This window comes from Micrasema longulum, unplaced genomic scaffold (assembly GCF_059751315.1).
Source record: "Micrasema longulum isolate JH-2025_06_02 unplaced genomic scaffold, ASM5975131v1 h1tg000299l, whole genome shotgun sequence".
Taxonomy (NCBI): domain Eukaryota; kingdom Metazoa; phylum Arthropoda; class Insecta; order Trichoptera; family Brachycentridae; genus Micrasema; species Micrasema longulum.
The window spans coordinates 474,497-499,975 of record NW_028277503.1 but is presented as its reverse complement, the minus strand read 5'-3'; the positions used below and the strand labels follow the sequence as shown (position 1 = coordinate 499,975).

The 25,479-nt window shown below is 32.5% G+C and overlaps 2 protein-coding genes across 3 annotated transcripts in view; one reads left to right on the top strand and one right to left on the bottom strand.

Annotated features, from left to right (window-relative positions):
* The window catches only part of GluProRS (Glutamyl-prolyl-tRNA synthetase), a 42,461-nt gene extending 25,844 nt beyond the window's left edge, over nucleotides 1-16,617 (bottom strand). Inside the window, exons 1-13 of the mRNA XM_088224589.1 lie at nucleotides 16,467-16,617; nucleotides 15,994-16,329; nucleotides 15,059-15,215; nucleotides 11,618-11,746; nucleotides 9,527-9,653; nucleotides 9,047-9,239; nucleotides 8,137-8,308; nucleotides 7,182-7,340; nucleotides 7,008-7,082; nucleotides 6,763-6,907; nucleotides 6,070-6,320; nucleotides 5,016-5,223; nucleotides 3,981-4,172 (exon numbers count right to left, since the gene is read on the bottom strand). Of these exons, the coding sequence (XP_088080715.1) occupies nucleotides 3,981-4,172; nucleotides 5,016-5,223; nucleotides 6,070-6,320; nucleotides 6,763-6,907; nucleotides 7,008-7,082; nucleotides 7,182-7,340; nucleotides 8,137-8,308; nucleotides 9,047-9,239; nucleotides 9,527-9,653; nucleotides 11,618-11,746; nucleotides 15,059-15,215; nucleotides 15,994-16,329; nucleotides 16,467-16,503 (2,181 nt within the window). The 5' untranslated portion in view covers nucleotides 16,504-16,617. The remainder of the gene's footprint in view (nucleotides 1-3,980; nucleotides 4,173-5,015; nucleotides 5,224-6,069; nucleotides 6,321-6,762; nucleotides 6,908-7,007; nucleotides 7,083-7,181; nucleotides 7,341-8,136; nucleotides 8,309-9,046; nucleotides 9,240-9,526; nucleotides 9,654-11,617; nucleotides 11,747-15,058; nucleotides 15,216-15,993; nucleotides 16,330-16,466) is intronic.
* Nucleotides 16,618-17,284: 667 nt separating this feature from the next.
* Nucleotides 17,285-23,976, top strand: Task7 (TWIK-related acid-sensitive K[+] channel 7). Of its 2 annotated transcripts, XR_015822022.1 has the most exons (9): nucleotides 17,324-17,552; nucleotides 18,507-18,745; nucleotides 19,130-19,347; nucleotides 19,688-19,862; nucleotides 21,390-21,496; nucleotides 21,592-21,710; nucleotides 22,140-22,290; nucleotides 22,891-23,403; nucleotides 23,571-23,976. XR_015822022.1 is itself a non-coding variant. In XM_088224588.1 (8 exons), exons 2-8 carry the CDS (start codon nucleotides 18,577-18,579, stop codon nucleotides 23,044-23,046), a joined length of 1,095 nt encoding a protein of 364 aa, XP_088080714.1. In that variant the 5' UTR covers nucleotides 17,285-17,552; nucleotides 18,507-18,576; the 3' UTR covers nucleotides 23,047-23,976. The 2 variants fall into 2 exon arrangements, 1 of the variants encoding a protein (XP_088080714.1); XM_088224588.1 differs by having other exon boundaries at nucleotides 17,285-17,552; nucleotides 22,891-23,976.
* The last annotated feature ends 1,503 nt before the right edge of the window (nucleotides 23,977-25,479 follow it).

The following is a 25,479-nucleotide window of genomic DNA, read 5'->3' as shown; positions in this document are numbered from 1 at the left end:
TGTGGAACGAAATTGCGCAATGCGCGTGTATATCTTATATGTTGTAGATAATTTATTATAAATAAAAATAAATTAAGTACTTGAATACATTCTACAGTCAAAGTTTGTGTAAGATTTAAAGAATTCAAATTCAAATGTCAAAAAAACTAACCTCAAATATCGAATTGAATTTGTATGCCGCCTTCTACGTGTACGGTATACGTCAAAAGTCTCCACATGACACTACACACACACACACACACAACCACACCATACAATCACAAAACAGAATATAAACGCAAAGGAAAAGTGAAGTGTGTTCCATATAAATATTAGAGGCGCACAACCATCGGAAATCGAAACGCGTAAGCAGATAATTTATTATTAGTTGATTAAAAATGATACAATTAATATTTTCTTTATTATTACTTTAATAATAACCGCGTCCATTTGTTATTAAATATAGGTTAAGTTAAATACGGGAGGGTATTTGATGAGGATTCCGGATTTGTTAAATGTAAAAAAAAAACATAGAAAATCCATGTGATTTGACAGAAAAACAAAATTCATACGTCATTAGAATTTTGTGGCAAATATGTTTAACATCTTCATTAGTAAATTATGAAACCATTTTGTTAATTTATATTTATTTCTTTATATTTTTATTCTACTTTATTTGATTTTAATTTTGTTTTTTTTTTTTATTAGACAGAAACATATTTTTTTAACTTTCGATAGAAAGTCGATAGATCACTTTTTGGCAAAAATGTTTATTTTATATTTCCAAGCATTATATAAAAGAAATGTGTACAAATATATTTTTTTTTAAATATATATATTAAATACACATTTTTGAGTTCTTATTATTAACTCAAATATTTCAATTTTCAAGAGTGGTATTACAGCCTAGGATTTTGACTCGTGGGTCCACAGCACTATCACGGAACTACAAACCGGTTGATTTTCACAATCTTAATTTCAGTAAGTTTTAATACGTATTTCATTAGTTTATTATTTTACTAATCCAATTCCTAACAAGGTCGACATGAAATTATTATTAATTTAAAAAAGGTGCTTTTCAACTTCGTCACCTGAAGACCTGAAGCGCAAGACTACTAAAGCTAGGGTTTCCTAGAACAGCGGTGCCCGTATTTTAACGGCCGTAGTGAACGGTGATGTAGTGGACAGCCGTCGTAAAGGTGATTAGAGAGTGGTTTCCTAGGAAAACGGTGTTAAATGGTGTTGATAACACCGTTTTCATAGAAAACCACACTCTAGTCACCTTTACGACGGCTGTCCACTGCATCACCGTTCACTACAGCCGTTAAAATACGGGCACCGCTGTCCTAGGAAACCCTAGCTTAAGAGATAGGCGCGAATCGGGGAATAATAATGGTCGATTATATCAACATGAATATTTGTGGAAAATGTTTACAATTGCTGACTGGCGGCATACTTTGTCATATATTTATCTACTTCGGGATCGATCGCTAATAGCTACATTAGTACATTTTCAAACGGGAATAACGTCAATAAAACTGACTTATTTCTTATCTTGTCACGAAGTCATTTATTTGGTGCCAGCGTTGCCAACTCTACCGATTTTTCGGTAGATCTACCGATTTTGGTAGCAATCTACCGATCTACCTATTTTAGTAGCAGTCTCTGATTCGATGGTAATTCTACCGATTTTAAAATATCTTGAACTTGAAGTTCAGCAGTTTTTTTATTATTTGTTTATAGACTATTGAAACCAAGCCAAATTTTTTTTTCGTATTATCAGCGCGATGATTTTTAAAATTTTGTATTTTTTAGATTACTCCGCGTGTGACGTCTCAAGTTCTCTTCCCTTCTCGGTCAGTTCTGCCCATTTTTCAGTTGACTTACTGTAAACCGGAAATTCATCACAACTTTTACTAATCAGTCGATGTTATCATCGGTTGGTTCGTAAGAACGAGTGATATCATTCAAAGTAGTTTTCATTAAATTTATTTTTATTCTTTTCATACAAAAACAGTTTTTAGAGCAGTGTAGCAAAATCGTAACCACCCCCCATGTGTTTCTTAAATAACAGTTTTTGGCAGCGTGGCTCGTCAAAAGTAACAGTTTAATTTATTTTTGTGAGACTGTTGCAGCTGATAACGAATCTACAGATTTATTTTTCTGAATCTACCGATTTTAGGCAACACTGTTTGGTGCTAATATAAGGCAAAATGTTATGGATCCATGTAATGCGGGGGAGTATGCTATACAACATCAATAGGAAGAAACACTTAAATTTTATATCAGTTAGGTCACTTTTTTTTTAAGTCTCCAATTTCAAACTAAAATTTAATTTGAATCAGTTTGGCAGCGAAGCCAGTGGTGGTTTTGGTACAAAATTTCTAGTGAGACTACAATATATTTTATACTCCAATACGGATAGTGTGTTACTAAATTAAAAAAAAAAACAGTAATAAGAATAAGCGTGGGTACATTTAGTTTTAATAAAATGAAGAAGTTCAGTGCCAAAACGCGCAGTAGCGACCAAGGACCAAGGGCAACTAACACAAGAGTAAACAAGCTATGATAATACTCCCCTTCCTGCTCCCTTCCTCTTTTAATTAATTTTTTTATTTTTTTTAATTTTGTTTATTCAGAAAAACAGCAATACAAAAAAATATGCACAACATTATAAAAAAAACATAAAATAAAGCCAAATCAGTTTTCCACATAAATACAATTATAAAAATCCAGTTCAGTTAGATATAATTCATAGAAGTGCATGCGTGCGAGTTTTTTTTTTTGTGTGAGGATGCGTGTGTAAAAAAGTGGAGTGTGGTTTTGGTAGGTATGTGAATATGTGTGTGATTGTATATGGGTGTGAGGGTAGGTTTAGGGACAGGGTAAGTGTGTATTTGATATGAGTGAATAGAAACAACCTAAATTTATAATGTAAGAATATATTTTTTTTTATAAAGAAAGATAATTTTTTTCAAATAATAGTTTTTTAATTTTGGTTTTAAAAGTGAGTTTACTGCAATTAAATATGTCTATGTTATTGAAAAATAAATTATAATTACGCGTCAAGCGAATCATAGGAGAGTTCTGTGTTCTTTTCTTTCTGTTCTTACTTTATTAACGAGGCACCATGCAAATCAGACTCACTATGACTCATCGTTTGAGTGAATTGTGGTCAAAATATTCCTTCAAAGTCACACCACACTGATTTTTATTATTATTATGGATAACTTATATAGCGCCATTTCCGTAGTATAATACCTCAAGGGCGCTATACATAGTGATTCTATTGTTAAATAAATTTAATTGAACCTTTTAAATTTGTAATTTAATTAAAACAATTTATTTTGTTGTCACATGCTACGGATTTATTCAAATGATTTAGAGAACAAGTGGGTTTTAAGTTTTTTCCGAAACATCACTTTACTTTCACAGCCTCGCACTTCTGCTGGGAGAGCATTCTATGCCATAGGGCCTGCGACCGCAAATGTGCGTTCACTAAATTTAGTGCGCTGTTTGCGTAGAGGTATAATAACTTTTCCTCTGGCCGTAGACGTAGCTGATCTAAGCGTGAGACGCCTGTCAGCTAGTTCATCTGGAATGCATAGATGATGTTGGGCTAGTATGATTTCTCTTATCGTTTGAGGCTCTCTTACATAGAACCTATCTGATATTAATGTACTCCAAATTCAACCTTACGTACATTCAAATAAAAATGTTTTTTGCTAGCAGCATGTGTTGTCTTAAGGACTGCGACTAAAAGATGTCGTGTCCATTGCCCGTGAGTTGCAAAATCTGTATTTTGGACAAAGGAATATGTTTGTTCTTACGATGATATATTTTTATATCAAAGCTTTTTATTTATTATGAACGTGTGGTGTGTGGAGTATGATTTTCTTATTGAAGCGAAGCCTCACTTGTCTCACCTGCATAACCGCCACTGAGCGAAGCCTACTTTAAAGAAATGACAAGAATAATAATTAAAAAATTATGTTACAAACCTGAAGTGTTGGCTGTTCTTTAGCATGTCCATCGGGGATGTGGAAGAGTATGCACGGCTGTTCTCGGCCACTCAGCTCGGTAGCTGCACGGAATGGCAGATCTACCTTGAAGAATCCTCGCCTCTGGAGTTGGATGATGTCTCCCTTCTTTAGAGTGGCTAATTCAGGGTCGCCCACCATGCAAATATCCCTCTGCAAAAATTAAAAACCTCTTATAATTTATTAATTTGACTTAATTTATTTTTTTACACCACAACAGTCCAGAAGGCCCAATGAGGAAGTTCAGTACTACAGGAAATTGGTTATAGAAATGCTATCTTACACGCGGTAAAAATTAGAGCATTAAATTGTACGGCGTGTTTCTCAAAAACGAATAAGAGGTTTTAAAAAAATTCATTATACTACAAGTTTTTGTGAAATAAAACAATAAATTACAGCGTTCTTATGTTTTGTGATAGATTTCCGGTTTACAGGTAGCCATTTTGTTCAAATTTTAGTGTATTTTGACATTACGGGGTTCTACTTTTAAATGTCAGCACAATTCACCGACGACAACATGTGACGTCACAGGCGGAGTAATTACAAAACTATGAAAAAATCATAGTGATGATAAATACTACACATATATTTTTTTTAAAACACCACTGAACTTCCTCATTACGGTAGTGAATTAGAGCAATAATTAAAATAAAACGCACTATATTTTTAACCACTTTTTTTTTGTTTTGTTACCGACCAGTTTCAAAGCTACACAAGCTTGCTTATCAAGTTATAATTTAGTAATGAATATTATACTATTTTATAATCTTAACAGTGTCTACTAACTAGTAAATCTAATAAATATGGAGGTAAAAAGGGGCATATTTGTCACTTGTTCAGTTTTATTGACAATCATATATTATACTTACTTTTGCATACATTTATTTTTAGTCGGCTTGAGTTAGATATGTAAATGACTTTTCAAAAATGACCGCGAAATTGAAATATTTGAGTATAGAATAAGAATTCTAATATTTTTCTGAAAAAACAACTCACCCTTGTTTCATGACCAATAAATTTCTTAAAATCTTCATCTTTTCCGAGTACGCCTTTGGAGATGATATTTTCAAAGAATACACAGTATGCCGGCGTAAACTTTGCCGAGGGAGTATCAGCTAACCACGTCAACTTAAGAGTTTTCTTATAATCCTTATCTGCTAAGTTCTGAACGGCTTCAACTGAAGTCACTGTACCATCTTTGGATCTGAAATGTATCATTGATTAAAAAAAACATTAATATCTGATATGCCCTTGTCATACTTATAACTGGCATGTGGACATAATATATAACATATTATGTAGTTTGAATTTTTTAAATAAATTTACAAATGATGATTTTTTTAAGAATTCCAAAATTTAAAATTCCATAATTGCTTTAAAAAATTGCACGGCGACACATAAATATTATGTTGAAATTTATGGGCTTCCTAGGGTCTATTGTGAATATTAACCCACTTTCAAGTAATGTCGCCATGCCGGCTGACCATAATTAAATTAAATTTTACTAATCATACCATTGAATTTTACAATGAGGAACTTCAGCCCAACGGGAAATTGGATACAAAAAATGTTTTCTTGCGCGCGGTAAAAATTAGAGCATTCAATTGTACGGCAAAGTTTCTTGAAAATGTACAAAAAAAAAACGCACTACTTTAATTGACGTCACTGGTTCATGTGAACCAACCAATGATGCGATATTTGGGAAGGATATCCGGTTGGTTTACCGTAAACAAACCAATAGAAAGAACTAACAGGGAACAACCTCTAACGTCACACGCGGAGTTGTTTCAGAAATACAAAACTTCAAAAAATCATAGCGCTGATAATACGATAAGTAAAAAATAATAATTTTTGCTTAGGCTTAGACTTAGTTTAATAGTCTTTTAACAAATAAAAAAAATACACTGAACTTCCTCATTGGTACAAAATATTACATAGTTTTAATGGTAGGTATAGATTTTGAATTTATGACCGGTATGATTTTAAAATTTACCTACACATATAATTCAAAAATAAACCATTATTATTATAATTTTGACAAAAAGCTTACTTCTGAATCTTCTGAATTTTGATATTTCCCCAATTGATGAATGTGGCATTCTCTCCTTCCTTCAGTAGCTGCGCGTCTGCCTGGTCTATGAGGACTTTGGGACCCACATACATTTTCTTCATCCCTATATCAGGATTCTTAGGGTGACGTGGAACCATCGAGGCTTCCTCCTTGGCGTCTTTAACAACCACCGTCACAGGAGCCGGGGAGGATTCCAGGGCAGTAAAACGGGGTGCGATGGGATCAATGACCTGGAAATAAGGAAAGTAGAATAGGTATAATTTTTGAAATCTGTAATTGTTTTTTTTTGTACCACAACAGGTGAGGAGGCCCAATTATAGTAGTGAATTACAGTGCAAAACACCCAGAAGTGAAAAATATTCCATCATGCTGCATTCATCAAAAGACGAGATAATACAGGTATTTTAAAACAAAAAATTAACAAAATTATTTTTATTTTCCATCATTTATAAAAATAATCATATAATTTAGGTCTGATATAACAAAATACAACATTATTAGTAAAAAAAAATAAAACAGATATGTATATTGTATTCTATGTAGAGGTATGTAACATAATCACACAAGAGTTTAAATGGCAGTCTTTTTAATTTCCATTTGAGATAAATAACCTCAAAAGCCCTACGATTTACTAAAAATAAATGTGATAGAAGAGTACAAATGAAACCATACCTTCTTGTTAAATGCCCATATCTTATCCCATTCCATGAATACCACAGAGCGGGAGGATCCTTGGGCGATAATGAACTGTTTTAATCCTTCTACAGTCATTCCTCTTCTGAGTATTCCCCGAACTGTGGGGAATCTGGGATCATCCCTGCCACAAGAAAATCACTCATTTAACTTATTTATCATTAAATTTAAAGGCAATTGATCTGCAAGCCTTTCGATATTTTATATCTAGAAAAGAATCTTACCATCCATCAACAAGACCTTCCTCTACGAACCAGGTGAGCTTTCTTTTTGAGAGGACAGTGTTTGTCATACTTAATCTGAAAAAAAGTTGGGTTTAAAATTAATATTAAATTTAAAAGGAAGTTTTAAAATAATTATTTATTACATACATATATTTTATAAAAATAAATAACAACCTGCTGTATTCCCAAATGTAAGGTCTACGGAGACCTAAGGCCTCTATGAACCAATAGAACTGTGGGTCTCTGTCGTGGTACTCCATAGTTCTCAGTACGTGTGTGACATCTTCTACTGCATCCACTATGGGACATGCAAAGTCATACGTTGGATACACTCTGGAATAAATAAAGAGCGAACAATATTTTTATTTCCGTTAATTGCAATAAATACTTGATATTGTTTTTAAGTCGGTACTTCAAATGAGTAAATCATAAACATAAATTAATAAATAAAATTACATAATGTATACTAAAGTAAATTGCACCAGTCAGCGTCAAAATTCTCTTTATTTTGCTTGCTAACCAAATCAAATTTTAGTCATTGATTTAATTTGATTTAAAATACAGATTTTTTTAAACTTTTCTTTTTAACTATAAGAATCTTTCTCTTTAACTATAAGAATCTTTCTCTTTTATGTAGAAAGAACTTCCAAAGATATTATCTATTCAATTCTGAGATATCCGAAATACTTTTTTTTACAGAATATGATTCTCTGTGAAATTCTCTTCCTATCTGTGTAATCTTAAATGCCAAAAATGTTATGACTTTTATATGTATTTGTATACCCATAGTATTATCTATATTTCTTTACGAACTTTGTACAATTTGCGGAAACCTGTTTTTGGTTCTGTGTCCATGCAATATATCTGATCTTCACTATAAATATGTATGTAGAACTGTTGCTATCCCAAATAAAATAAAATAACAGCACACCTAGTAATTTATATTATTTTTTAAATAAAAACTGAAGATAGATAAATGACTATTATGCTAACTGAACCCAGAGAGCCTGAATGAGAAAGAAGTAGAGGACAGATTATAGCCTGGGGCAATTGATTTTATTGTTATGATAACTCCTGGCAAAATTAAAATATTCTATTTATATTTTGATTCCTTGTGAAATGATCTTACTTGTACTGTGTGCCTGTCCTAGGATGTGGTTCTGGTTTGCAGCGATATATGGTGGGGTCCCTCATACACCCGTTGGGAGATTGCATGTCGATCTTGGCTCTAACACAGCACTTAACACCAATCTCACTGCCCGCTTTCATCTCACTCCACATCTTCAGATTCTTTTCTATGGCTAGTAAAGAGAACACATGACCACAGTTGTTACATACACAAAAGCACTGGGATCAATCAATAAGGGACCATTTAAACTGAAAATGTTGTGAAATGATTTGGTTCCTCACTTTTTCATTTGAATATTATCGTTATATTATTAATGTGTTTTTTTCAATAAGGCCATAAGTTTTAACTGAATATATAATTACTTATGTGTTTTATTTTATATAAAAACTTGTGAAATAAAATAAATATATTCTAGGTTTTTTAATTTACTGATTTTTTTATTATGTAAAAAATGTAATTTGTTACGGTTTTGATAAATCTGTGGCTTGGATGTATAAGGCTAAATTTCAAAATATTTTTTTCTTACAAACATTTTGTAGGGGGTCGATGACTTGATGATTTAACTATTTTATATACACATCCATATATAGTAATGTTTTTTATTAATATTCATTATCAAACGAATCAAATAGTTTATTATAATGCCACAAAATTGCTGAAAAAATTACTCTCCTGTGTTATTGCAATTTATGACATTGGCCCTTATAGAGCCTAAAATCTAAAAATAATTATTTATTTCTATTTGGTTGTTTTTTTCCATTTTAATAACAGCTTTGTTTTATTTTAAAATTATGTATATAACTCGTAGAGTTGTAATGAATTTTAAAAAAATGGAAACACTTTTGTAAAACAAATCTGATTATTACCACATTAATCACAATTCTTAAATAAGAACAAAAATACCACTTACAATTATTTCTATTGACACTTTCGACCTTTTGTTCTCTCTCGGACTTCATTTGTTCGGGTAAGGTGTCATCTGCAAAAGCTTTCTGCTCCTTGATTAGTCTCTCACACATTTCTAGCATCATGTCAAAGTACTGAGATGTATGTGTAAAGATGTCCGGTTTTATATCCAACATCTCTACATCCTCCAGAATAACCTGACAAGTGTGTTTTATTATAATAAATAAAAAATTATAATTATATTATAAGGATATTATTCTATGAAAAATAAATTCAAATAGAATATTCTAGGATAATTTGTAGTTTTGTTCTATGATAAATAAAATTAAATAGAAGATTTTAGGAAAATTCATGGTTTTGTTCTATGATAATAAATTCAAATATAAGGTTCTGGGATAATTTATGGTTCTATAATAAATTAATTAAAATACAAGATTCCAGGATAATTCATAGTTTAAATTTACAATGTACATAATTATGCAACCTTTTCAAAATGGAGATTTTCCTTAGCAGGATTAGTATCATCAAATCTCATGATGAGTTTTCCTTGAAAGGCTTGCTGGTAATATTGATTAAGAAGAGCGGCCTTTGCATGCCCAATATGCAGGTACCTACAAAATATAATAATAATTATTATTAACACTTATAATCCAACTGAGCTGATCATCGACCCAAACACACCGCCATTATTATTTGTTTATATTAATTGTCTCAGATTCAACATCATTTCATTTCAGAAAAATTCCTTGGAAAATGGAACTAGAAAAGAATGATTCTTTTTCTAATATAGAGAAGCTTTTTAATATCATTAACTTTGCACAGTGGGTTAGTATGCCATGTGTTGTTTGTATGCTTTCCTGACAATTTGGATCGTATTAAAGAGTCCATCATTAGGGTTGATATTATTTGTCTGGATATATATGCTACATTATGTATTTGAGATTTGCAACGTGTCACAGTTGTTGCTATATGGAGCTTGTTAATCTGAAATCTGTGTAATTGGGTCATCCTGGTACACATAAAACCGTAGACTGCGAAACGATACAGATTTCAGATTAACAAGCTGCATACGAAAACTTTAGGGGCAATCACGGGGAGAACGCTTACTGATCGAATTTGCAATGGCAAAAAAAGACGGACCTGTAGCACCGAAGATATTATGCGATGGAGTAGAGCAAGAAGGTTCTGGAGAGGTCATGTAAACAGAATGGAAAACTCCAGAACCCCATACATTGCAGAAAATGAAATTCAATTGAAAGATGGATGGACAGTTGGAACTCAACATCCCAAGAGTAGCAGCTTTCAGAAAAAGTGCAAATGACACACGGCATAATAAGTCATTTTGCATCTGAATAGATGTGAAAATCTAAAAACAAAACATTAGCCTTGCGAAACGAAGATTGAATGCAGACTTAATCTTTAAAATTAATAATAACATTTTTCAACAGAAAATTTCTCCTAGCATTTCCACTCGCAGGCTTAGGAATAAGATATAGAAATGCTATTCCTGCGTCATCACAGGACCAATTATGGCGTTCAATCGTCTTTGCCCAGAATGATTAGATTGGTGAATACTTTCCACTATTTAAATTATTTTAGTGAGAAATTATCATATTTCATGTGACAACTAAAATATATATCTTGATAATTTATGTCATACATCCACGTTTTTATTACTTGGTTTCATTCTAATTACGAGGTTTCTATTTCATTGCATTTTGTGTCAACCAGAGCAGGACCCTACCATAGGTTCAGTTGGCACAAAGAACCAGACACTTGCTTATAAGGGAGGGGAGAAAATATGCTTGTATCAATTTACAAATGTGTATATTCCGCGCCAGTATTAACATGTATAAATTGTATTGTGCTTGTTAATAAATACATAATTCAGGATGGTTTATATATTGCCAATTTGGAAAAATTCACCTCAAGGGCTTTAGTTTGTTAATTGGACAGCTTAAATAAGTAACATGTATTTAGGTATGCAGAATTATGTCTGATGTATATAAAATAAAATCATTTTTATTTCAAAACTAAATGGAAGGTTCTAGAAGGGCGTCGACGGTAATTTTTTGGCTGAACTTTGAGGCGTGGGATTGATGTGGGAGGAGGCGAGAGAGCTGGCTAACGATAGGGTCTCCTGAAGGCATCTAATGATGTCTACACGCTCCACTTATAAGCGTATGTGGAAAAGAAGAGAGGAAGAAAAAATCTACAATGTTCACACCTAAACCCTCTTGCACTTATACGAAGCACCAAAGTCAGTCATTTTTTACTAGATACCATTTCACTATTCAATCAATGTTGGCGGCCAAAGTTCAAAATTTAATTGAATCATGATGTATTAGGAGTGTGGCCAATGCATTGAACTGTTTTTGCGGGAATTTTAAATTATAAACTTAAAAAAATATTTTATGCTACGAATAAGTACAAAAAAATATTTTTTTACTCGATAGTATTTCATAGACCCTTATAAATTTAAAATTGTAAAAAAAAACATGTTATTTCTCTACTATGGAATTTGTGGCTACCGTTCATTACAAAACTGTACCGTAATAAATATACATTTACATACCCAGAAGCTTCAGGAGGGAATCTGACAACCACCTTTCCCATCTCTGCGCCGGGAAGGTCAACAAATTTACCTTCTTGCAATCGCCCGCCACTTTCTCTTTCCATCTTCTTTGGCACACTAGATCGCTCGCTGAAATTAAAAAAAAAAAAAAATTAAATACATATAGAGAAATATTGGAAGAGTTGGTTGGTGCGACCCAGTTAGGGAGATGAATGGGGGAGACCTTTACTCGGCGGTGCATGCTGCGGAGAACAGGGAAGAGATGTTTTGTGCTTACCGTAGACCTACGGTGGGACCCCACCATAGATCCCAACTCTCAGCATTGAGGAAATGAAGAAGAAGAAAGAAGAAAGAAACAAATCAAAAACCCTGAAATTTCGTTTTATTGCAAAAATGAGATCTAAATCAGTCATATTTTTCTATAAGAAAAAGACTCCGATGGATTTTGCATTATGCAGTATAAAAACCAAGTGTCTAATAATGCCCAAGAAGTAGTCGACCACTTCTCTAATTATTTTAATTCGGTCTATACTCAAAGCAATTTGATCGATGAAGTCTGCATAACCTCCCCACTCCATCAAAGCACACGCAATGTTGCTACATCTTCAATTAACTTTTCTTACGACGATGTCCGTAAAATTCTTACTAAATTAGATTCTAGCAAAGGTGCTGGAAGCGATGACATTCCTCCATTATTCGCAATCAAATGTGCAAATCAACTTGCCAAACCTCTAACAATTATATTCAATCGCTCATTAAAAGATGGAGTCTTTCCGAGTCACTGGAAAAGAGCACTTATCATTCCCATTCATAAAAGTGGCCTCAAAAATAAAGTTGAGAATTATCGACCGGTCTCAATCTTACCAGTGTTTAGCAAAATATTTGAAATGTTAGTTTATAATCACCTTTTATCTGAAGTTGCTTTACACATTCCAAATGAACAGCACGGTTTTATGCGGAAACGATCAGTAGTTTCTAATTTAACGCTCTTCACAACCGATATTGCTGAGTATATGGCCAAGGGATTACAATCTGACGTTATTTACACTGATTATTCAAAGGCGTTTGATCGTGTTGATCATTCAATCCTCTTAAAAAAGTTAATAACAATCGGAATTAATAGAGATCTCTTATGTTGGCTTGGTTCTTACATCAGTAAAAGGAGTCAGGCAGTCGTCGTTGGCGGGCACTCTTCTGACTTTTCCTTGCTTCCATCTGGTGTCCCTCAAGGTAGCCACTTAGGACCCCTTTTATTCAATGTATATGTTCATGATATAGGCGATTGTTTTAATAACTCTAAATACATTATGTATGCAGACGACATGAAGGTATACTTAAATATTGAAAATACTAATGACTGTCATAAAATGCAGGAGGACCTCACTAGACTGTCGGTTTATTGTATAAATAATAAACTATCGCTTAACCCTGAAAAATGCCTAAAAATAACATTCAAAAGAAAGACCCGTGCCATCGATTTTAATTACAAATTAAATAATACAAATATTAAATCTGTCGAAACAGTCCGTGATTTAGGTATCCTCTTAGATGAAAAATTAACTTTTAATCGTCACATCGATGGTATTACTGAAAAATCTTTTAGAACACTAGGATTTATACTACGCACAGGCAAACCGTTTCAAAATACCGATACTCTTAAAAAATTATATTTTTCTTATGTTCGTAGTTTACTAGAATTTTCTTCACCTGTCTGGTCTCCTTATTATAAAATTCATTCCTGCAAAATTGAAAGAATTCAAAAAATGTTTATAAAAAATTTAAACCGTAGATTACATCTCAATTTTCCAGATTATCGCCAAGCGTGCGTTTTTCATAATATCCAAACTCTCGCTGATAGACGAACCACAGCTGATATAGTGTTACTCACCAACATAATATCTGATAAAATAGATTCCCCCGAGTTGGTTAACCGCATTCATCTTAAGGTACCACAGAGACAAACGCGTTATACACAACTTTTCCACATACCTAAATGCAGAACAAATTCGTCAAAAAACGCTACGATTAACCGTATTATGGATACGTATAACAGGAAATTTAACGAAATAGATATATTTACCAAAAATATTAAATTTATCAAAACTGCCATAGGTAATAAATTGTCTTTGTCCGCATCCTCCTCTCCGTTGCTCTCTATCCCTGAACATACATAAGTTTTATAGTGAGAAGATCTTTTAATATAATTATGTATCCCCGTACTGCGGGCCAACTGTTTGTGACACCTGATTTTTATAATCCGAATCATTTATATTAAACTTATATGTTATTCTTATTTATATATTATGTAGGTGCATATAATATGCATTTGTGTGTTCGTTTTGAATCAACGTTCGCGTATTGTCAATCCTTATTTTATTGTTGTCATTATTTCGTATTTACTGCATTTTGTGATTACCTACTGTATTGTATAGGACTCGTCGCACATTATTCATTCGATGTGTATCAGTTAAATTTAAAAAATAAAATGCTTTTTTTTTCTTCGTAATACGGTTTTGAAATTTAACATACTTAAAAAAAAAAAAAAAAAAAAACAATTTATATCATTTCGTCATTTGAATTTTAACAAAAAGGTTTCTAACTTTTTACTAAGCTCTTTATTGTACCATTTTTAATATAATTTACAAGTTTTAAGCAAATATATTATTTTCATACTTACGCACCCATACAAACGCACCCTCTCCCTCTTTCATTCCCACACGCACATGTATCCTCTCCCTCATTCATTCACGCATACACACATTCACATACACATGAATACAAACGTCACACAAATAAAATTACTAAACTTCTTTTCTTATATATTATGTGTCATTATATTTACAGTGGATTTTTGTAATTGGCTTTAGTATTGTTAAGATTTTTCTAATTATTTTGTTTATGTAATAGCTGTAAAAATCCCAAATAAAATGAAATAAATAAATAAATAAATTATAAATGACCCAAATCGCACAACAGCCCTTTTGGCATTTAGCATTTTAGTGGCTAACTTCAGAACAAAACCGCCATCTTGTCAGTTGTGACCAGGCATGTGACGTTTTATGTTTCTGGGTAATAGTTAGCACAAAACTCTATAATTAGATAGATACGGCTTTATAAACGCATCTAATGATATCAAAAACATTAATATAAAAAGGAAGATCTCATGTTAAAAACATTGATTGGCTCTACAGAAAAAAGTCGAATTTCAATTTGTGGCCCTTTTAAATTCACAAAGCGATATGTGGTAATTTCTTACAAATTAACAAAATGTTAAACAATATTTTAAATATGTTATTTTATTTTCATGAAACCAACACAGTCGTATTAATAAACAATACATACAGAATAACAACAAGTAACAAGACAATGTTGCAGTAAACTTAAAACAAAATGTTTTTTGAGTTAAAAAATAAAATCTGAGCATGAAAAATATTTTTATACCTGGAACCATTTTTAGGGGCAAAAAACTGTTTCGTAACTTCGGCTGGAAGGGATGATAACCCTTTCTGTACACAGCTCTGAGACCCTATAAGCTTCATCCATCTTGTCAAATTTTTCAACTCAATCTTCTTAGCGAAGCTAGTATACATTGATGAGCCTACAAAAAGGTGATGTGTGATAAATAATTTATAACTTTATATGACCCTAATTGACTTACCTTATCATTGTGAACTTAATAAGAATAAATGTGCGCTAAATGTTGTTTATAAATTTGTATTTATTGTAAATGTTTATATTATTATTATTTGTAAGTACACATGTAGGTTTTCATAACTTAACATGAGAAAAAATGTTTAAAAAAAACAGTTTTATTATAAACTGATTGAACATTCATTTTAATTTGAAAATGGGTCTCCAACTGATGATAAATCTACAAGGCTGGCGGCTGAAGAATGACTAAATATGCGTTGGGCATGAGTTAAATGTCTTCATTTTTGAGGGCTCAGGGCATGTCTATGTGTATTAATATGAAAAAAAAAAAACGATTGAACAAGTAATATTCGTAAATGCTTTTAATATAAAAACTAAAAACATTCATCAAACATTTATAAAATTATATGGTTTGGCATGAAAGTGGAATATGGGAGCACAGAAGATGTGTGTGTGTGTTTTTTTAAAAGAAATATTTGCCTGCTTATGATTTACCCAAATATTTAATTTTGAGGGCCATTTTCAACGAGTAGTAAATAACTCACTATTAGAAAATGGGAATCAAATTGGGGTAGAGTGGGATTCTAACCACGGACCTTTGAGCGGCGAGTTCGAGACACTAGCCACGGGACCACAACCCGATTGTTAGTGCCTACCTTAAAATATTGTGCAATTCTACAACATAAGAATGATGTTGGAAAATTGTGTGAGCGATATTTGCTTACCATTTAAAACACTGAAGACGGCTAAATCCGCAATCGTCAGTCTGTTGGAAACCAGATAAGTCAATCGACTGAGAGTTTCGTCTAAATACTGCAACTTTTGCTGTAAATCCTGAAACGCAGTCAGAGAAAAGGACAGCCAGTGGTCCACGGTGATAATATCCATGTCTGTCTCCCCATAAAGCCCTTTCACTTCATTGGCCAAAATCCTGAGAAGATCATTCTGAGTTTCAAATGTTGTCACTTTGCCGCTTTTAAACTTCGCCGTATTTGCATTCCCCCAAGACAATGTTATTGGAAACTGCTTACTATTCACCAACTCAGTGGCTAGAACTCCCCCTAAAAAAAGTATGGTTTGTAAAAATAGCCGGGTGTTAAAATAGACATAACCTTATTTAAGTATTTTCTAAATGCACATGAATGAAAGCGTATTGCTTATTTAAGAAATAAAACATACTACAAAATAATATACAAACCTATAGGAGGGTTCGTTTTACTGCACTGAATTTCCATTATTGTTGTTATCAAATTTACTAAATTGACAGCACGCGACCAAGGCTGATGTAAATTTTTGAAACGTGTGGAAAAGAGTGACAGGGAACAATATTAATGACATTTGAGGAAAAATATTTGTATCTGGCAACTAGTCTTATAAACGTCAATCGAATAACCAGCGTTGCCAGTACTACCAATTTTTCGGTAGATCTACCGGTTTTAGGAGCAATCTACCGAATTCTATTTAAATTCTACCATTTCCTCGTTTTTTTTTTCGTAGAAAAAAATTTCAGTACAAATAAAACAAATACATATTATAATAATTTATTGTTTGTTTGCTCACTTAGGTTGCCATCTATTGATTGTTAAAAAATCCTTATCTATCGTACATAAGTATATAATGAATAACTTCACGAAGATCAGATTATTTTTAATATTATAATCCAAAAAATTCCTTTATCGTTTGGGAGGTGAAAAGGCCTAAAAAAAAACTGAAAAGAAAAATCTCTCTCTCATTCTGGTAGCCACGAGAACGAAAAGACGAAAATTGCTAGCAATGTATAGTAACTTATTTCAGATAATTTTTTTTACCACAACAGACCTGAAAGCTCAATTATAGTGGTAAATTACAATAAAGAACACACTGGCTTGACAGACGATTTTTGTGTGTTCACCGTGAATCGAACCAGGAACCTTCTACGCGTGAGCTTAGATACGTTAGTACTTAGCCATTATACCATGGAGGTCGCCATAATGTGGCCTTTTTCTTGTGAAAAAAATGTAGTTATCGCTATTTTACAATGTTACGTGGGTAACGCATTTTCTACAACATGGTAACATAACAAATAATTAGATTTGACGTTTGTAACGTCAAAATACATAATCGGGTGGGAGTGTACTATAAAAAACTGTTTATATTTTTTATCAATTTTATTGGGTTACAGTGAAGTTCCTATGAAGGGTTATTTTTCAATTTACAAATTGAAGAAAGCACCACGGACTACGATGAAATTACTAAAGGACGATACACACATCATTATTTTACACGGAAGAATGCGGGAGTTGTGGTCTGTGCTTTTGTGTTTTTTAGTTATTATTAAATAGTATCGATCGACGAGCCTTGTTGTGGGTAGTATTGAGAAAATTACTTTATATTTTTTTCTATTGCTATCTTATTTTATTTTAATAACAAATCAGCAAACTAAAATAATAACTATTATTAATACACTGTAGATGCCACGAATATTCGGCTACTATTCGGTATTCGGCCGAATACTGCGTACTATCCGGCCGAATACCAAATCATTAAAAAAAGCACACATATTACTCAAAAATGTATCTATTTTAACCACAAATTATTAGTTTAATACTTAAAATTTGTCAGTGGTAAGTTGTGATGAAAAAAAACAATTTTTTCAGCATTTGTTGGTAGCAAACGATTGCAATTTCATAATATGTTCTTCGGAAAAGTTTTATTGCTGCTTTGGACTAGCGATATGCTCCTGAACTATTTTTATTTTTTTACTTATCGACAAGATCATGGAATACGTTGGTTTAGATATCTAAAGTGAATGGACATCAAAGGAACGGCTAAAAGCATTGCTGATGCGAATGTTGATGGATTCAGAAAACAAGGAAAACTTTAATTTAATTAAACATTTAATCTTAAGATTATTTTTTTAACTGAATTGTTTTCTGAGCATTTGAAGAATACAGCTCTGTGTGAATTAGAAACTGAATCCTGGACGAGTGTTTTCAAGTGCAGTGGTGGTTGGCTCGTTTGCCTACCATGCTTGAGGTCATTGGTTCGACTAGCAAAGCATAAAACTGATCGCCTTATCTGCTATGTAACAAAAATGATCTATATACTAATAGTAGGAAAATGATGAACTTGCGTAAGAATACTGGCCCAGTTATATTCTTTTTGTATATGTGACTGTTATTATCCTAACAATTTGTTACAACTCCAAAAATAAACCAAACATATTTCTAGTTTTTCTAATTGAAATATTTTTTTACAGCCGGCCGTAATAAACAATATTGTCACCCGTACGGATTTCAATCTGCGGGTGTTTTTGTGAAGGACATGGAATGCACATTGAGAGTTGGCTGGGTGTTGATATAAGCCGCATCATGAAGAGACAAAACGTGCGGACTCTCTCCCTCGTGGTTTGCACCTTCACGTACCTTCTCATCGGAGCCGCTGTGTTCGATGCTCTCGAGTCCGACACGGAGAGGAGAAGAGCAGAAATGCTTTCTGGTGAGGAACATACCTTATTATTGTTTTTTTTATATTTTCTTTGTACGTTTACAATACTTAGATCACAATCATTACAAAATCAATTATATTCTAACTCCATGGGATCTTTGTCCTGTGCTGAGTTTGGGACATAGACAAACCAAAGAAAATAGTATCCATTAAATAAATCATGATAATATTGAACAATAGTTTTATGTGCATAATATTATTGATATATTTAGCTAAATGTCGAGATCCGTGCAGTATGCAAACACGATACAAGCTTTATTGACAAAATTTAGAAAGGCGTGCTATGTTATTTTGGACATGTTTAAATATATTGAGATTACATACTAACATTCCTTAGTAGAATTTCATTTTAATTTATCATTTATTTAATTTCAGATATAAAGAATGGTTTAATACGGAAGTACAACATAACCCCTGAAGATTATCACATGATAGAGATTGTGATAATCGAAAATAAGCCTCACAAAGCGGGGCCCCAGTGGAAATTTGCTGGAGCTTTCTATTTCGCAACTGTTGTCATAGCGGTCATTGGGTACGGGCACTCCACTCCGGTTACTATTGGGGGAAAGGCTTTTTGTATGGCTTATGCAATGGTAAGAATTATTTATTATTATCTCATTTTTGTTTGACTCAGCACACAATTTTGATATTGCCATTTGCCGCAACTGGAACTGCATTTTAATTATAATAATAAAAATATGTTTGTAGTTTTATTCCACTAAGCAAGATTGACAACTAAATTTGTTGCAACAGAGAGTGAAAACGTTTTTGAGAAGGGAATATAGAAGTATAGGCATTTACGGGGCTTATGACCTAGGGTGTTAAGTGGCCACTTAAACCAGCCAATGACAGCTCATAAGCCCTGTAAATGCCTAGACTTCCATACTCCCTTCTAAATATTACATATAAATAATGATTTTGTTATGTTTCCAGGTTGGTATACCGTTGGGCCTGGTAATGTTCCAAAGTATCGGTGAAAGATTAAACAAGTTTGCATCAGTTGTTATAAGGAGAGCAAAGTGTTATCTTCGATGTCACACTACGGAAGCCACTGAAATGAATCTAATGTTTGCAACTGGCCTTCTTTCTTCTGTGATAATCACAACTGGTATACAATTTGTTTTATTACCATTGAAACTAATTACGTAATAAGTAACAAAAAATAAATATTGTATCTTTTAAAGGTATATTTGCATTCTTATAATTAACACAAATATTTTAATTTTGTGTCATTTTCAACTGTGCTTAGAACAAAGGCTTTAAACAAAAAAAAAAAAAAATATTTTAAACATGTTTTTAAACACATATACACCAAGTACTTATCAGTAGGGATGCTGACAAAAAATAATCATGTTCTTACTTTTAGTAGGTATGATTGTAGATATACCTATAGCATCAAATTTTAATTTAAACTAATCCTAAGCGTGTGATGACAAAATAATTCGTTTTTCTACAAAGTTTTACTTTAATTTTAGGTGAAATTAAATTTAGTATTGCATATAATAACTTTTGTAAAGTACGCTTCAAGTATTATATAACATGCTATATTTTCAATTTATTTATTTAAAATGTTTATGTACGTTACAAAAATATATTCAAGGCATACATAAGATAAAATAAAAAATTAGTAGTACAATTTAAATGTGATAAAAATGGTCAAATAAATAGTAAATAGAAAGGAAGCTATCTTCTCTGAACTTTCTTTCAGTAACACGAAAGATGTTGATATCCAAAAAGATACAGTTTAGTCAGAAGACATTGATCTTCCTACTGGCATTACCATTGGCAGGCTGGTTCTGCAAACAGGAAGATAAAACAGCTTAAGCTGCCCATGTCTAAGGTAGTTATTAAGAACATAAAGAAAAATACTCTTCATTACAACTAATATAAGTTATCCATCACAATAATAATAATTTATAGTTGACAATCAATAAATTGACAGAGCACAGGCGCGTCTAGAGGTGAAGCTGTAAACTTTCTTCTTTTTTCACTCCTAAGTGGAGCATGTGAACACCACCAGACGCCTCCGAGAGACCCTATCATTAGCCAGCACTCTCGCCTCTCCGACATCAAACCTGCGTTCCTCAGTTCCGCCGAAAGATCGCCATTGACGGTCTTCCAGGATGGCATCTGTAGGTGTAAAAAAGATATAAACATTACAACACCTAAGACAAGACCTGAGACAGACATTCTTTAATTTGGGTCAAATATCAATAATACGCTACTTCAAACTTTATGCTAAACGTTATTATGAGTAGTTTTTTTCTTTGCATTATACAAATTGGATATTCTTATCATTCCAAGTCTCGTAGGAGAAATCTAAAATGTTATGAACCTAATGCGCGTGCGTGAAAATTCGGACATTTGCTATGGTAACTGAACACAACTTGACATGCAATATCCCGCATATATAACGAATACTATCAAAGCCAAGATACTTAGATATTCAGTACGTACGTTGATAGTGATATGGGAAATACGCATGCGTAGATAGGTACGTATACTGAAAATATTGTTTGAATCCCGTGCACCCAAACGTTATTTGCAGATTTTATTTCATACTTTTAATGTTTTTATAGTAAAAAACATTATTTTCAAGTTGGTATATATGTAATATGATATACACTTGTTATAGGTGCTGCTGTGTTTTCCCGCTACGAAGGTTGGAGCTATTTTGATAGTTTCTACTACTGCTTTGTTACTCTCACGACTATCGGTTTTGGTGACTATGTCGCTCTACAGGTAACATTACTATCAAGTCTCATTATATGTAATTTTATACTTAGTTTAATTTCATCGGATGCATTGAATAATTGTTTCTTTATTTTTTTAAATAGAATGATCAAGCGTTGACAAGCAAGCCCGGCTACGTGGCATTGAGTCTTGTATTTATTCTGTTTGGCCTAGCTGTAGTTGCTGCTTCAATAAATCTTCTCGTCCTGAGATTCATGACAATGTAAGTATTCATATAACTTATTTTAATATTATCGAAATATCGTCTGAAAATCTTCCCAATAAATCAACATTTAGGAATTAATATTTAATTACTTATCAAAAAATGTTGGTGTTTTACTAAGTGAAATAAAGTATTTGAGAGTGTATCTAAATGCATAACCGGAATAAATGTGTTTATATTATAATTTTAATACACACATAGAATAACATAGTTAGGAACCCCGGTATCTTTAAGCTGTGTGCTGGGCCCTCAATAAAGTTGAGGGTTCACTTTCAGGTCTGACCTCAGCGATACCAGGAGAATATATCCTAGGCATTGTATGAAAAATGATGGAATAATGATTGTAATGTGTTACAGGCCCGAAAAGGCCACCATAAATATCAATTGTCATATATGTGTTGCAGAGTTTGACATCAATCTTTCTTTTAGGAATGCTGAGGATATTAAACGAGAAGATAACGAACTGCAATCGGCTTCACATCATGTTCTGACGCTGGATGGGGAGGTGATGGCTGTGAATGGAAAACTGTTGGCCGGGCACACCAACATGAGAGCTATCCAAGATGATGATCAGACATCTGTATGTAATAGATATATATTTTTTTTTTTAACAAGTTCAAACTGTCAATATAAACATTGACAAACGTACATGTATGTATGTAAATATATAAGTATATTCACATGGTTTGAATCAATTATGTATTAATATTTCGTAAATCGTAAATAGGTTTGATTATTTAAGTACATACTAGATTTATGCAATAAATAAGATTTTATTTCTTTGTAAAAATTGGAGATGTAGATTTAAGATTATACCATAGAGTTATCCATATTTTGATAAGTTCTTCATATAAAACTATATTACTCTGAGGATATATCCATATCCATATTTTGATAAGTTCTTCATATAAAACTAATTTTTGAAAATATGGCAGATTCACAACTGTTGCAACCAAACTGGTAAAAAAAAACCTGTGTATGTGAATATATTATATGATTTATTTGAATAAGATATTTATAATATAGATAATATAATTGGATGAGAATGTGCTTAAGACGAATTGCTCAATCGAATAACCGTTGCACAAAAAACTATTGGATGCACCTTCTGTTGTTATAAGTAATAAGATAAAATCTGTGGTTTTAAAATTAACAGTAGGCATTTATTTGTTTTGTTCAGGTGTGTTCCTGCAACTGCCTGGGCACAAATCATTGCAGCCCCCAGGAGCTCATGCTCGGGGGAGGAGGGCCTTGCGAAGAAAGGGCTGCGCCACCCCCTCGAAGGAGACCGTCTCTCGCATTGTTGTTGCACCATGGCAAAAGGGCATCTGTGTAGCTTATGAATGCAAACAAAATATTTCTACTCTCAAACTATTCTATTTAAAACATCTGCAATAATCACTTGGTATGTAAAAACAAAGTGACTAGAATTTCTCCCTTTTTGCTGTGACTTTTCCAGAAAAAAAGAGACATTATTTTTGAAGCAGTTATTAATTTATTTTTCTAAAAAAAATCTAGAAATTTGCGCTTTTAAAAATATGTTACACTTTTCAAAGTCTTGTTTTTTTTTAAATAGATATGCGCACATAACATAATAAGCAAGCAACCTTATTATTTGGTGCTCACAATCATAGCCAAATCTAATACCATCAAAAGGTTGTAGACTAAAAAAAATTTAATAGATGCATAGATTGTCACTGTTATCAATATGTATCTTTTTTGGGTGACCCCGTGTAAGGTGGATTTGTTCAGATGTTTCGGCTACCATTGCAAGAGCCATCTTCGAGGGTAAACAGATTACCCTGAAGATGTTTCCTGCGATGTTAGCCAAAACGCCCAAACGAATCTAACTTACACAAGATCACCCAAAAAAGATACATTTTGACTAAAAAACTTATTTGTAGTATCGACAATAGTTGATTAACAATGTCATTTTTAACCTTTCCTTTGCTGTGCCAAAAAAATCCGCGCGTTCAAAAAATCATTTGCTAACACTCACAGCGTGAGCAAACAGACGACCCTTAGCAGATCTTCGAGAGCAACTGCCGTACGGTGGTAGTGGTACGGACTGACCTGCGTCACGCGTGAAATTGTCTCCATCACTCCCAAATATATCTATAGCGTCGATAGTGAGATGTAAAGAGTGTTTAAGATAGTCGTATATTCGGTACTCTTTAACTTCATCGGCGCAACTTGTGACGTAAGCTTTTAATTGTATAGGTGATTTATCTCCTAATTTCTAATAAAATGCCTTTTCTGTGCCGAATAAGTATTTATTAATTAATAATATATTATTTTAACTGGCTCAATATAACGAAGGAATACCAAAAATCTCAACCCAGTATTTATTATATTTACAGAAATATTAAAGTTATTAGATGCAATGATTAGCTGTACGCCACCGGGAAGAGAGAATTAATACATTATTCCAGTCATTATTCTGTTTAGTCGCGAGTGTTAACACGCTCAGCTTTCCTTATTCAATAGAAAAATATATATAACACATTAAGTAATATGAATATATTGTATAAATAAAAAATATAAAGATTTGTAGCACTTAACCTGTATAGTTTTAAAAAATATTTTTATACGAATATATCTCTGTTTTTATTTATTTTTTTATTCTTGAAATCGGATAGTATTCGGATACTGGCAACACTTGAGTATTATTGTGTTGCCCTTTTTAATTCTACAGATATATTTTTTTTCCTGTTAGTACTTATTCTAAATAAATGTTCCAAAAAGGAGCTCTATGTCAAATCAGAATCTTTGAAATTTAAGTTGCTACTATTCTATAAGATGATCATTCCAGAGGTGTCGTACAGTGTTATTTGATATTTGGAGGGTACACGGCAGGAACAATTAACAAATAACTCATTTTACAGGAGAGCAAAAAAAAGAATAAAAACCTTATTTATGAGACTCTGGGTTCATGTATTTAATAAAATAGGTTTTTAATTAATGTAATATATTTTTTTACACAATATCACAGAAAAGAACTAACAAAAAAAGCCAATTTAAATATTTTTAAACTTTTTTTCTAACCGGCATAAAAGAGAGCTCTTCGCAGCAATCGTATTTTTTTGGCAATCTCAATTTGTTTATTTTAAATATTCCATTTTATTGAACTGATTCAGGAGAAAAACAATGGCATTAATATCTCGAAAATCTAAAAAATGGAATGAGCCCGTTTTAGCCATGTACCCTTCATTTGGTAAGTGTCTATGGTCTCTAAAAATTTCCAATGAAAGTTTGACCTTTAAATACTGGTCACTTTGAATTTAAATATAGTAACATTCAGTTTTATTTGAAAAGATTGAAAAAAAAAACGTTGGAACTACTGAATTTAAGTAATGACATATTTTTAAAGAAGTGTCACTTTTTCAGCACATATAGCTTGATACGCATCTAAAAGTTTGTTCTAAGAATTAGATGATAGTCATTTTTTAACATTCAAAATGGCTAGTAACTCTGCATCATAGAATTAAGAATAGTCCAGAAACAGCATACGCGCAGCAAACAGAAGGTTTACTCTTAAGTTTTACGTTTTGACCCATTAGTTTCTTTGTAGACGTCGCTCAGTACGCAACTCCCGATTTGAATTCAACTATGCCGTGTTGTGTCGTTTTGAAGTGTAGAAATACTGCTGGGATCCTAAAGAAACAGAATGAGATCACATTTCATGTGTAATTAGCAAATGCATGTGTAAGTAGCAAATGCATTACTTAAAAATTGAATTATTTTTCCATCTGTCAGATTGTTAAAGAAA